The sequence below is a fragment of the Lithobates pipiens genome, unplaced genomic scaffold (genome assembly GCF_037356315.1).
Source record: "Lithobates pipiens isolate NorthernLeopardFrog02 unplaced genomic scaffold, aLitPip1_a1.2 Scaffold_328, whole genome shotgun sequence".
NCBI lineage: Eukaryota > Metazoa > Chordata > Amphibia > Anura > Ranidae > Lithobates > Lithobates pipiens.
This window is the reverse complement of record NW_027507797.1, coordinates 69,637-84,390: the sequence shown is the minus strand read 5'-3', so window position 1 is coordinate 84,390 and position 14,754 is coordinate 69,637. Positions and strand designations below refer to the sequence as shown.

Below are 14,754 nucleotides of genomic sequence, written 5' to 3'. Positions count from 1 at the left end.
AATCCCCCCTGCCAGCCGCTGTCCACCGATTCTGAGCAGAATTTTTCTGAGCACATCACAATGGCGGTCCCCGGGGGAGGAGGAGCGCCGCTCCGCTGTATGCAGGATATGGAAATGCTGCGGCAAGACGGGAAATCCCCGGGAAACACTTTTCTTTAATTCAGTGTAATTCCCGGAAACCTCATTGCCAAATCTCCATCCTACATGGTGCCATACCTCCCCAACGCAGAACAATGCAGGCTATCCCTCCCCCACTTACACCTTACAATGCTGGATATATACGCCCCCCCCCCAGAGGTCATACATTGTATATTACCCCCCCCTCCACCACAGAGCTTATGCATTGTATATTACACCCCCCCCCCCCCACCACAGAGCTCATACATTGTATATTGCCCACCACCGAGCTCATACATTGTATACTACCCCCCTCCCCCCAACAGAGGTCATACATTGTATATTACCCCCCCCCCCCTCCACCACAGAGCTTATGCATTGTATATTACTCCCCCCCAAACCACAGAGCTCATACATTGTATATTGCCCCCCCCTCGAACTCATACATTGTATATTACACTCCCCCCAACCACACAGTTCATACATTGTATATTCCCCCCCAAAAGTTTGCGAAAAGGCATGTGGGAGACTCCCAAAATGTATGGAGGAAGGTGCTCTGGTGTGATGAGACTAAAACTGAACTTTTTAGCCAAAGAAAATGCTATGTCTGGTGCATACCCAACACATCACATAAAGAACACCATCCCCACCGTGAAACATGGCGGTGGCAGCATCATGCTGTGGGGATGTTTTTCAGCAGTCAGGACTGGGAAACTGGTCAGAGTTGAGGGAAATATGGATGGTGCTAAATACAGGGATAGTCTTGAGCAAAACCTGTACCACTCCGTGTGTGATTTGAGGCTAGGACGGAGGTTCACCTTCCAGCAGGACAATGACCCCAAACACACTGCTAAAGCAACACTTAAGTGATTTAAAGGGAAACATGTAAATGTGTTGGAATGGCCTAGTCAAAGCCCAGACCTCAACCATGTTAATTCCAGATTGTGAGGCAACAAAACACAAAAAATGGAAAGGGGGGGGGGTGAATAATTTTGCAAAGCATTGGATATTGCCCCCCACCACCACAGAGCCCACACATTGTATATTGCTGCCCCCCCATCACAGAGCCCATACATTGTATATGACACACCCCCCTCCCAAAACACAAAGCTCATACATTGTATATTGTCCCCCCCCCCCCCCCCCCCGAGGTCATTCACTGTATATTACCATCCCCACCACAGAGCTCATACATTGTATATGACATACCCCCTCCAAAGCCACAAAGCTCATGCATTGTATATTGCGCCCCCCCCCACCCCCCCAAAGAGGTCATTCACTGTATATTACCACCCCCCCCCCCACCACAGAGCTTATACATTGAATATTGCCCCACCCCCACCACAAAGGTCATACATTGTATATTACCCCCACCAAATCACAGAGGTCAGAGAACCCACCTTATAGGCAATACTGTTGAGGACTTTCATAGCGAGGTCAGAGGCTTCTGGGTAGGGATCTGCAGCCAGGTGAAGGAGCACCCTCCATATCTGGGTGTACACGCTGTTGAAGGACACGCCTACAGGAGAAAAGGTTCATGTGTCAGTCACTGTCTAGAACCATCCGGCCATAATATACTCATTAAAGCTCCACCCTCAGGGGGGCAATTATTGTATGTAATGGGAAATGAGTTCATAGATCTGTCAGGTTCGTATTGTGATCTGTGATCCCATAGGGGAAATTTATCCTCATTTCCTATCTCTGTGGTTCCCTTTCATTAGGACACGAATTAAACATAAATATCCACAATGAGGACACGTGTAGATAAAAAAAAAAAAAAGTTTTAACCTCTCCCCCAGGGCCTGTGTGCAGTTGGTCTGCAATGAAAAAAAAATAAAAAAGTAGACATCTTCCATCCCACTGAACCAGCAACTCTGAGATCTCTCACTATGACATCAGGCTGGCTTTGTCTATACCGGCAGCAAAGACCAGGATGTAAGGGGAGATCCCTACAAGCACCACTAGAGGGCGATACAGGGACAAGTTTCTCATTCTGAGTCATTGTGTTTTTATGACAGATCGCTTTCTATGCCGTAGTGTGTGTGTGTGTGTGTGTGTGTGTGTGTGTGTGTGTGTGTGTGTGTGTGTGTGTGTGTGTGTGTGTGTGTGTGTGTGTGTGTGTGTGTGTGTGTGTGTGTGTGTGTGTGAATATATGTAAACAAACACTTTTTAATCAGAGTATGGCATCAAGTCAATGAAACTTCAGGGATATTGATCTGATCAGTTAAAGTGGTTGTAAACCCTTACAAACCACTTTGACCTACAGGTAAGCCTTGATTAAGGCTTACCTGTAGGTCCAAGCAATATCTCCTAAACCTATATGGTTTAGGAGATATTTGCCCGAAAACGGGCACCGCTGTCTACGGCGCATGCGCCTTAGACAGCGGCGCGCAGGCGCACTGAGCGCGGCATTTCCAAGAATGGAGCTGCCGCGCGTGTCGGCTCCCGTGCGCATGTGCGGTAGTGACGTCATCGCGGCTTCGCCGAATGATAGCGGCGGAGCTGCGCGACCCCACCAACAAGATGGGTGCGGCGGACTACAGGGGACAGCGGCGACTTCGCTGGCTCCTGTGTCAGGTAAGTGACACATAATGGGCTACTATGCGATGCATAGTAGTTTATTATGCTTTGCCTTTGCAGGGAATGAAAGAGGAAGTAAACTCATCAGAGTATACTTCCTCTTTAAGTAGCAGAGGGGGTTGTTCATCAGTTTCAGCTGCTTTGGTGTTAATGAAATTAACAACAGGTGCACTAGATGGGCAACCATGAGACGACCTCCAAAACAGGAATGGTCTTACAGGCGGAGGCATTTTTTTTCCCCTACTCATCTTTTCTGACTGTTTTTCACTAGTTTTGCATTTGGCTAAGGTCAGTGACACTACTGGTAGCATGAGGAGATACCTGGACCCTAGAGAGGTTGCACAGGCGGTCCAATTTCTACAGGATGGCACATCAATATGTGGCATTGCCAGAAGGTTTGCCGTGTCTCCCAACACAGTCTCAAAAGCATGGAGGAGATTCCAGGAGACAGGCAGTTACTCTAGGAGAGCTGGACAGGGTTGTAGAAGGTCCGGGACCAGTATCTGCTCCTTTGTGCGAGGAGAAGCAGGACGAGCAGTGCTAGAGCCCTACAAAATGACCTCCAGCAGGCCACTGGTGTGAATGTCTCTGACCAAACAATCAGAAACAGACTTCATGAGGGTGGCCTGAGGGCCCGACGTCCTCTAGTGGAACCTGCGCTCACTGCCCGGCACTGTGGAGCTCGATTGGCATTTGAACACCAGAATTGGCAGGTCTGCCACTGGCGTCCTGAGCTTTTCACAGAGCAGGTTCACCCTGAGCACATGTGACAGACGTAAAAGGGTCTGGAGAAGACGTGGAGAACGTTATGCTGCCTATAACATCGTTCAGCATGACCGGCTTGGTGGTGGATCATAGTTTCATAGTTAGTAAGGTTGAATAAAGACACCAGTCCATCCAGTTCAACCTGAGCGAGTGTCTACAATAGTCCCCATCCCTGTACATTGCACAATCACATCAGTCCCTACCCTCAAGGCTCCCACAATCCAAGGTCCCCATTCATATACTAGGGCCAATTTTGGACAGAAGCCAATTAACCTACCTGCATGTCTTTGGATTGTGGGAGGAAAGCGGAGTACCCGGAGGAAACCCACACAGGCACAGGGAGAACATGCAAACTTCAGGCAGGTAGTGTCTTGGTTGGGATCAGTGATGGTCTGGGGAGGCATATCCATAGGAGGGATGCACAGAACTCTACAGGCTAGACAATGGCACCCTGACTGCCATTAGGTATCGGGATGAAGTCCTTGGAGCCATTGTCTGACCCTACACTGGTACAGGGGGGGTCCTGGGTTCCTCCTGGTGGCCTCATGTGGCGAGAGGATGGAGGCAGTTCCTGGAGGATGAAGGAATTGATACCACTGAATGGCCCCCACCTGACCTAAATCCAATGGAACACCTCGGGGACATTTTTGGTCCATCCGATGCCACCAGGCTGCACCTCAGTCTGTTCAGGAGCTCAGTGATGTCCTGGTCCAGATCTGGGGAGGAAATACCCCGGGACACCCTCACTAGGAGCATTCCCCGACATTGTCAGGCATGCATACATACTGAGGACCATTTTGAGTTGCTGCAATGAAATTTCAGTAAAATGGACTAGCCCCTAGCCCGCTGCATAATTTTTACACTTTGATTTTCGGGGTGTCTTTGAATTCAGCCCTCTGTAGGTTCATAATTATCATTTCCATCGAATGATGATGTCATGCTTTCATTCCCAACACATTACCCAGTATTGATCCATATCAGTATGGATATCCAGCATGAGATTTTTCCCCATTGAGATCTAAAGCGTTTTCAAAGTGTTCCTTTAATTTTTTTTGAGCAGTGTATATACACTCTTCAGCCACTTTATTAGGTACACCTCGCTAGTAGCGGGTTGGATCCCCTTTTGCCTTCATGGCATAGAATCAACAAGGTGTTGGAAACGTTCCTCAGAGATTTTGCTCCATAGTGACGTGATAGCATCACGTAGTTGCTGTGGATTTGTCGGCTGCACATCCATGATGCGAATCTCCCATTCCGCCACAATCCCAAAAGGTGCTCTATTGCAGTGGTCATCAACCCTGTCCTCAGGGTCCACTAACAGGCCAGGTTTTATATATTACCTTGGGGGAGATGCAGACTAGAATACTGCAATCACTGAGCAGCAAATGGTATCACCTGTCATGTATTTCAGTTATCTTGCAAACCTGGCCTGTTAGTGGGTCCTGAGGACAGGAGTGGAGAACCGCTGCCCTATTGGATGAGATGTGGTGAGTGTGGAGGCCCATTGGAGGACAGGGACCTCATTGTCCAGTGGTGAGATGATTGGAGCTTTGTGACATGGTGCATTATCCTGCTGGAAGGAGCCATCAGAAGATGGGGACACTGTAGTCATAAAAGGGATGGACATGACAGCAACTAGAGGTCGACCGATATATCGGCCGATATTTGCCGTTTTTTAAATAATCGGCATCGGCCGATTTAGAACTGCAGTGGGACTTTGAAATGACTTCTGTAATAGAAGTCAGTGTAAGTTGCCTGAGTTGTCATAGAAACATCTTCCTCCTCTCTGGGCAGGCTGCCAAGAAAAGAACAGAAAGATACAATGTTTACACTTGAATGAATGAAGTCATCTCTGTGTGTAGAAGTTCTCAGTTTAACCATTTAAAGACTAAATCTTTTCTGACACTTGTTGCTTACAAGTAAAAATCCTGTATTTTCTGCCAGAAAATCACTTGGACCCCCCCAAAAATTATATATATTTTTTTTTTAGCAGAGATCCTAGGGAATAAAATAGCAGTTGTTGCAACATTTTATGTCACACGGCATTTGCACAGAGGCCTTTCAAATGCATTTTTTTGGGAAAAAAATACACTATTTAAAAAATAAAAATAAAATAAAAAAACAGTGAAGTTAGCCCATTTTTTTTTTTCGTCCAAAAGTTTTGACTACCTGTTTTTATTTAATACATAGGTTTTTTTTTTTTTTTTTATCTAAATCATACATACAAGTAAACTGATTGGAGGTTTGTTTTGTTTAATAAATGTTTAAATGTAAGAAATTTTCTGTATCACTTATGAAGACTGCTTTCACACTGGAGCGGGCAGGCGTTGATGGTAAAACGCAAGTTTTAGCAGCTCTTTACCATCATTTTAGCAGTGCTATTTGGCTGCTAGTGGGGCACATATAACCCAGCTAGCGGCCAAGGAAGAGGTTAAATGCGCCCATGAAGCACCGCTGCCAAATCGCATTGCATGCGCTTCGGCAGTGGTGCCCATTCATATCAATGGGCAGGAGTGGTGGAGGAGCGGTATACACCACTCCAAACGTGCTGCTTGCAGGACTTTTTTTTTTTAAGATCCTGCCAGTGCATCGCCTCAGTGTGAAAGCACTCTGTCTTTCACACAGACTGCAGGGGAGCCATTTTGCAGGCACTTTACAGGCGCTATTTTTAGCCCAAAAGCGCCTGAAAAACGCCCCAATGGGAAAGGTGTGTTAGATCAAGGGGGATTAAAAAAAATAATAATAAAAAAGGAAAAAAAATAAATAAATAAAATAAAATCGGCCTAACATATCGGCCCAAAAAAATCGGCATCATATATCGGCTATCGGCCGCCATGATTTCTAAATATCGGCATCGGCCAGAGAAAAACCCATATCGGTCGACCTCTAACAGCAACAATACTCAGGTAGACAGTCGGGTTTAAACCATGCTCAGTTGGTACTAAGGGGCCCAAAGTGTGCCAAGAAAATATCCCCCCCCCACCACCATTACACCCCCACCACCAGCCTGAACCAGTGATACCCCATCCCCCACACCATTACACCCCCACCACCAGCCTGAACCAGTGATACAAGGCCGGATGGATCCATGCACCAAATTCTGACCCCACCATCTGAATGTTGCAGCTGAAATCCAGACTCATCAGACCAGGCAACGTTTTTCCAATCTTCTATTATCCAATTTTGGTGATCTGTGTGAATTGTAGCCTCAGTTTCCTGTTCTTAGCTGACAGGAGTGGCACCCGGTGTGGTCTTCTGCTGCTGTAACCCATCTGCTTCAAGGTTCAATGTGTGTTCAGAGATGGTATTCTGCATACCTTGGATGTAAAGAGTGGTTATTGGAGTAACTGTTGCCTATTATCTCCAGTCTGCCCATTCTCCTCTGACACCAACAAGGCATTTTCCTTCACACAACTGCCGCTCACTGGATATTTTCTCTTTTTCCCACCATTCTCTGTAATCCCGAGAGATGGTTGTGTGTGTGAAAATCCCAGAAATACTCAGAGCAGCCCATCTGTTACCAACAACCATGCCACGTTCAAAGTCACTTAAAATCCCTTTTCTTCCCCATTCTGATGCTCAGTTTGAACTTCAGCAAGTCGTCTTCACCACGTCTAGATGCCTAAATGCATGGTGTTGCTGCCATGTGATTGGCTGATTAGGAATTTGTTTTACCAAGAAATTGAACAGGTGTACCTAATAAAGTGTCTGAGTGTATGATAGATGCTTTACCCTTTGGCTGCTGTCCAATACTTTTTTTTCCCTTTTTCCACGCACATTAAAATCCTTTTTATTTTATTTTTTTTATTTATTTTTTTATATAGGAAGCACACATAAAACCCCCAAATATGTATATATGCACCACATTACCAATAGTATTGGGACGCCTGCCTTTACACGCACATGAATTTGGCATCCCAGTCTTAGTCTGTAGGGTTCAAAATTGAGTTGGCCCACCCTTTGCAGCTATAACAGCTTCAACTCTTCTGAGAAGGCCGTCCACAGATGTTGGATGAGAAGGCCTGGCTTGCAGTCTCCGCTCTAATTCATTCCAAAGGTGTTCTATCGGGTTAAGGTCAGGATTCTGTGCAGGCCAGTCAAGTTCCTCCACCCTCAACTTGCTCATCCACTGTAATGTATATTGCCAAAAGTGTTGGACAACCCCTCCAAACCATTAGGTGGAGGGGGGGTTTTGGTGTTTTTTTTTTTTTCAGGGGTTGGGCTTGGCCGCTTAGTTCCAGTGAAGGGAACTCTTAAGGCGTCAGTATACCAAGACACGTTGGACAATTTCATGCTCCCAACCTTGTGGGAACAGTTTGGGGGCGGCCCCTTCCTGTTCCAACATGACTAAGCACCAGTGCACAAAGCAAGGTCCATAGAGACATGGATGAGCGAGTTTGGGGTGGAGGAACCTGACTGGCCTGCACAGAGTCCTGACCTCAACCCAATAGAACACCTTTGGGATGAATAAGAGCAGAGACAGCGAGCCAGGCCTTCTCATCCAACATCAGTGCCTGACCTCACAAATGCGCTTCTGGAAGAATGGTCAAACGTTCCCATAGACACTCTCCTAAACCTTGTTGACGGCCTTCCCAGAAGAGTTGAAGCTGTTATAGCTGCAAAGGGCGGAGCCAACTCAATATTGAACCCTACGGACTAAGACTGGGATGCCATTAAATTTCATGTGCGTGTAAAGGCAGGCGTCCCAATACTTCTGGTAATATAGCAAAAGTTCGGAAAGCAGAGAACCAGTAGGATAGAATGGTGGCTGTTGCAATTTTTAATGTCAAAGTTTCCTGGAAGGCCTGGTGATGGCATCTCTCCAGGAAGGACCGGGGGCGGCGGCGTCCGACCTGGAAGGACCGGCGGCGTCCGACCTGGAAGGACCGGCGGCGTCCGACCTGGAAGGACCGGCGGCGTCCGACCTGGAAGGACCGGGGGCGGTGGCGGCTAATGTCCTGGAAGGACGGGGGGCGGCAACGAATAGCCTGGAAGGACGGGGGGGCGGCAGCGAATGTCCTGGAAGGACCGGGGGGGCGGCAGCGAATGTCCTGGAAGGACCGGTGGCGGCTGCGAATGTCCTGGAAGGACCGGGGGCGGCTGCGAATGTCCTGGAAGGACCGGGGGGCGGCTGCGAATGTCCTGGAAGGACCGGGGGCGGCTGCGAATGTCCTGGAAGGACCGGGGGCGGCTGCGAATGTCCTGGAAGGACCGGGGGCGGCTGCGAATGTCCTGGAAGGACCGGGGGCGGCTGCGAATGTCCTGGAAGGACCGGGGGCGGCTGCGAATGTCCTGGAAGGACCGGGGGCGGCTGCGAATGTCCTGGAAGGACCGGGGGCGGCTGCGAATGTCCTGGAAGGACCGGGGGCGGCTGCGAATGTCCCGGAAGGACCGGGGGCGGCTGCGAATGTCCCGGAAGGACCGGGGGCGGCTGCGAATGTCCCGGAAGGACCGGGGGCGGCTGCGAATGTCCCGGAAGGACCGGGGGCGGCTGCGAATGTCCTGGAAGGACCGGGGGCGGCTGCGAATGTCCTGGAAGGACCGGTGGCGGCTGCGAATGTCCTGGAAGGACCGGTGGCGGCTGCGAATGTCCTGGAAGGACCGGGGGCGGCTGCGAATGTCCTGGAAGGACCGGGGGCGGCTGCGAATGTCCCGGAAGGACCGGTGGCGGCTGCGAATGTCCCGGAAGGACCGGTGTCTGTCCTTACACACTCTCCTGCCAGACCTCTAATTTGCGCGGCTTTGCTCTGCCGCTCCCACAATGAAGCCGTTTCTCCCTCAATCTGTACAATTTGTAGAGGAGGCAGCTGCTAATGATCACCCGGAACCCCGGAGGACTAGGAGACTGACGCCAGCAAACTGAGATCAAAAGAGGCAGCAGGGGGAGGAAGATGACAGTAATGGGGGGGGAATGGCGAGGAGCCCAGAGTGAGGAAACATCACAATGAAGAGGTGAGATAAGAAATGAAACGGAGGGAAGAGAAGATGAAAAGATGAAGATGACAAGCGAAGAATGATGGCGGTGCGGAGGAGCAAGCAGAGCGGTGTGAGCATCCTCGCATTTCACTGGGGGGTGAGAGGAGGCAGGAGGGAATCCCAAGATGGGGGGGATCCCAGTTGGTGTGATTTTGTTATGTAAGGGTGTGGGAGTGCGGCGTTATATCCCAACCTTGGCCTGACAATTCTCAGGAAAGCGGTGAGGAAATAAGTGGACAGAAACGTGTTGAGAATAATTTGCACGTCGCTCGATCTGCATCAATTATTAGGAAGACAAAGAGAACCTTCCACACCTGAAGACTCATTCTGACACAACCCACATCTTCAACCCGCTAGAGTGCCAGCGCGAACCCAACCCCCGCCATGTGTCTTCATCACAAAACCCTAAATGATGCAATAATACTAGAAACTGTCCCATTGCAGTACAAAGCCATGGTGACCTTCTGCATGTCGCAGGAGACAACCAGAAACTGTTACCAAGTCACAGGAAACCTCTAGAGATTGCTACCACATCGCAGGAGACCACCACAGACTGCTACCACTTCGCAGGAGACCACCATAGACTGCTACCACATCGCACACCAAAAGTCCTGAAGGCAAACATAATACAACTCTATAGGAAGGTGTAGGAAACCTGTGGGTACAGTAAACCTGCAGTGCAGTCACACCACAGCAATGTGAAAGTGGCCTTGTGACAGACCCAACCAGGACAGGGGCTTTTGGAGGGGACTGCAGGGTGGCCTCCTGCATACTGACTATGGGATCTGACTTTTAAGGGAATACTACTCTTTGGGAGGTGGGTGCCTGGGGGAACCTTAGAGTGGCCTTGCTTTGGGTTCAAGTCCATGTCGCCCCAAAACACACAGACTCTGGGAACTGGAGGACCCAAAGACATATTTGGGGTCTCTATGCCAAAACCAGCAATGAGTGCTTTATACTGTGATACTCAGAGTAGATGTTAATATGATCAGATCAGCTCAACCCAACCCGATACTGGGGTCTCCTGATATCTGTTTATGGTGTTATATGTTAAGTGTCTTTGTCCCATTGTGCGACTCCTAGGTGTGAATTCCCATTGTTAATTGAGTCACCTATTATTTCTGTCTGTCTGATCATCTCTCGGAGATGTGATTAATATTGTGTCCACGTTACCTTGTTATCGAACCATCGTGGGGTGTTTATGATCAAGTGTAATGTACTTTGTATCCAGGGTTTTGGCCTTGGTGCTGAACAGTCTGGGTGCTGAATGGTCTGGGTGGGCACCGAGTCACCTAGGGGGCTAGTTGTTTAATTAGCTTAACGTTTAGGTTGGCTGTTCCATAGCTATTTTAATTATATTCCTGTATACAGTTTCCTTTGCATATGATAATGTGATCAGGCTCACCTGGATCTGGTGTGCTATATATTCTGTGTGATTTTACAATAAAGTTAATTCCAGTTTGCATTTAAGCTAGTGTCATAGTCTTGGATGCTCAGCTACAATACCCGGGTTCCTGGGTCCTGACCGGTGGAAGCTAGAACTTGATGGAAGCAGCCAAGCTGGGTGATGGACGGTTCCATCACAGGCCTTAAAGTGGAAGTAAACCCATCGATTTAAACAGTTTAAAAAAAAAAAAAAAGGCATGCTGGGAATGCTAACTGCACATTGGCCGTGCTCTCAGCCAAACTATCAAACCATCCAATGGCTGGTGTCATAACGAATCACATGTGCAGCACCATGGCAGTTGAAGATTAAACAGAGACAAAGATGGCAGCTTCCTTGGCTGAAAACGATAGGGGAGTTTACTTCCACTTTAACGCTCATGTTTTGGAGTCAGAACCCCCCTCTTCCCCTGGTGCCCTAAACACACATACGAGGTTTTCTCACCTATCAGAGAGTTGAGTGAAGAGTAGGAGCTGACCCTTCTCATCTTGTCGATGGTCTCGAAGGACAGAATATATTCCTCATTGTCTGGGCTGCCCAGGGTGCTGCTGGCACTGCTGCTGGTGCTGAGGTTTCCCGGGGAAAAAGCTACACCGCCCCCTCCTGGATGAAAAAAAAGAAAAAAAAAAAACACAAAATATCACAATCTATAAAATATTTAAATGAATGGTTTTTAAAAATGTTTTTTAACCAGAGATCATGGGTGGCGAGGTGTCCTGGGCCAAATTAGTTACTCTTAACTAATTACCATTACAATTCATGATAACCGTATTAAACAGAGCCCATTGCAGCCCAATTGAGTTCATTCACAGGCATAAGACCCCTCCAGGCTTCATGCGGTCCCTATGCCCCGGCTGGTACGGTAATCACATGACTGGTGACCACTCTGATTGGATCTTTTCATGAGAAATTATGTCACTTCAATAGAAATGAACAGCTTGTTACGGATTGAGTCGGCTTTCCTTTCTGTCTATATCGGATTTGGCACAAACTGAGTGATTTTATATCCAATCCGGATTGCTGGCCACACGTTACCCATTACCCCCACACCGATATAAAGAGTGCCACCTACCCTTCACCCCCAGACTGATATAAAGAGCCCCACCAACACAACATAACAGATTATCATGTCAATTTAAATTCAGACGTGCGTCTACAATGAGTCATAGGATGCCCACACCATGGTGATGTCACAGCAAGGAAGGCCGAAAATAAGAGGAACAATAGCAAGTGTTTAAAGGTTTGTGTGTAGACTTCTCCTCCTCATATGCAGTGCCAACCTACCTGCTGGCTTCTGACTAATCATCTACATAAATAATATCAGTGTAATAAATATTCATCCGGTCAGAATGGGGCCTAAAGAGAAACAGTCATTCTCCTGTCTAGGTTGCACTATATGGCAAATTGTTTGTGGACCTCTCCAAAGGGTGGGATTCAGGAGTCTCCAGTGAGGGGTTCTGGTAATCCTCCATCATACAAAGACATTGGAGACAATGTCTTCTTCCAACCTTGTGGTAACACTTTTCTGTTTGCCCATGACGTTAAAAATAGCGCCTGAAAAGCGCCCTGAAACATCGGCTCCATTCACTCCAGTGTGAAAGCCCGAGGGCTTTCATACTGGAGCGGTGCGATGGCAGGGCGTCAGAAAAAGTCCTGCCAGCAGCTTCTTTGGAGCGCATTAGGAGTGGTGAACTCCCCACTCCTAAAGCGCCCCTGCCCATTGAAAACAATGGGGCAGCACTGCTATACCGCTGGCAAAGCGGTATAGCAGAATGAACCCCTTTTCGGCCGCTAGTGGGGGTTAAAACCGCCCTGCTAGCGGCCGAATGGCGCTGCTTTACCGCTGATGCCCGGGCGGCTCAGTGTGAAAGGGGTCTTAGTCTCAATCCACCACCTAACACAGATCACACTCAATCTCTGTACAATGCTTATTAGATCTACAGAATCCACATGGGACTCCCTGAATGTTTCTTTCACTTTGCCTCCAATCAGGCATTTATCGACATATTTGTTGGCGGGTGTAGCGGGGGTTGTAGACACAGACTTCGATTTGTGGGGTTCTGTTATAGGGGGAAAAGTTGATCAGTTTTTCCTTTCAGAATCTCTTCTTACCCTCTTCGGTTAGGCTGAGGTTCTGCAGAGACTTGTTCAGGTTTCGCGGTGTGGTGACGGCTCGGATATTGCCGTAGGAACTGACAGATCTCAGGCGAGGGGTGCTGGGAGATTCCCGCACTGGCGTCAGGCTGCCAGCCTCTGAAATGTTAGAAGTGGGTTAGGATCACGCTACAATGGAGGTCATACAGGATCTGGAAGGATAGATTCACCAGCAGCCAGACTACCTACCTGTAGAGGCCGGAGATGGCAGATGATAGTTCTTCTCCTCCTCCATAAACTGCAGAGCCACCGTACAAAAATTACTCTCATATTGGACCACCAGATGACTAAGCGCCACCACCAGCTCCTGAGGGGAAATAATACATGGATAACAATGTATGAAATGAGAGCTGTCTGTGTTGCCCCACATCAACCAGTCTATACACTAGCTCCAACCTTCCAATGCAAAGTCTGAATGTAAATATCCCTACAATAAATAAATAAAAGTAAAACAACCTCAATGTCATACAGGTAACAGGTTAGTAATGGCTAGGGGAGGGGAAGGGGAAATTTGAGGGTTAGAGAATTTGTGCTAGGAAGGGGACATTTGTTTTTGTGGGTGGGGGGTTGGGATTGTGCTGGGATCATATGTGGAATGGGAGGATTTGAGCTAAGAATGCAGATTATATGATCTAGATGACCTTGTCCCGACACTGCCTGTGGGTCATGGCCCCTCCCCCAAAATGATGCTTGTACTCAGTGTATTGAAGTCATTACATCTACTCTCTACATCATCCAGGACCACCTACTGCCATGTGAGGACTGAGGAGGAAGAGAGCCCAGCACACACACGTCACATGGCTGACCCCAAAAAAAAACTACCGTATTACCTTGGGGGGGGGGGTTTGGTGGGATTGGTCGCAGATCCCAAAGATGGTCTTGAACCTGGTGGACACAAACAGCCAGGGAACTAGCATTTTCATAAACAATGGCTGCCTATAGACTTCCTCAGTAGAGGTTTTCTTTAAGAGGAACCCCACAAAACAGAAATAATGGAGCTGCCATTGGTGGCAGCAGTCCTGGACATTCCTTCACTACACGGGGAGTCGGGAAGAAGCTGCGTATTTCTCAGAAGTCATCCGGCAACGACTTCTGCTCCAGATCTCCTGTTTCAGGGTGGCACCTTCCTCTTGCAGCATCTTACAGGTAAACCCTTGCACGCGGGGATTAGAGTTGTGTCTTCCTACACTGTGTGCATCAATAGAAACATACAGCCCCATCATAGCCTAGAATGCCAAGGCCCTGCTCCTCCCTCCTTCAAGCTAAGATGTACTGAAGAGATGTGCTGAATGCATTTTGTTTTTGCAAATCTTTAAAGTTTTCAGCATCCACGGAGCAGCAAAATATATATATATTTTTTTTAACTTGGCACTGAAATATATTTTAGACTTGATGTAATGAAAGAATATGATCCAGTATTTAAAGAAAAAATCCAGGTATGGCTGTATTACACATTGTTGCATTGTTTTACCTTGTACAAACTACGTTTATACCATACCTGGCCAATGCCCACGGAAGCTGGAAATACACTTGAGTAGACACCACTACTACACCACTATTACACTGCTACTACACCTCTACTACAGTGATCTCCACTTGCTTCCAGGTCCCGGTGCCGAGCGGCCGCCATGATGCATTGTGAACACAGGAGGTTGGCCACTAAACACAGCCGCCATTCAGAGAATTCTTTGCATTTTCTGAAGGAATGTAATGGGTTC

General features: G+C 48.1%; 1 protein-coding gene across 1 annotated transcript in view; it reads right to left on the bottom strand.

Moving 5' to 3' along the window:
• Positions 1 to 1,517: 1,517 nt before the first annotated feature.
• The window catches only part of LOC143955152 (regulatory-associated protein of mTOR), a gene marked incomplete at both ends in the record, with an annotated part of 74,428 nt that continues 61,191 nt past the window's right edge, over positions 1,518 to 14,754 (bottom strand). Inside the window, 4 exon segments of the mRNA XM_077465246.1 lie at positions 1,518 to 1,636; positions 11,327 to 11,485; positions 12,995 to 13,135; positions 13,226 to 13,343. Coding sequence (XP_077321372.1) covers positions 1,518 to 1,636; positions 11,327 to 11,485; positions 12,995 to 13,135; positions 13,226 to 13,343 — 537 coding nt within the window.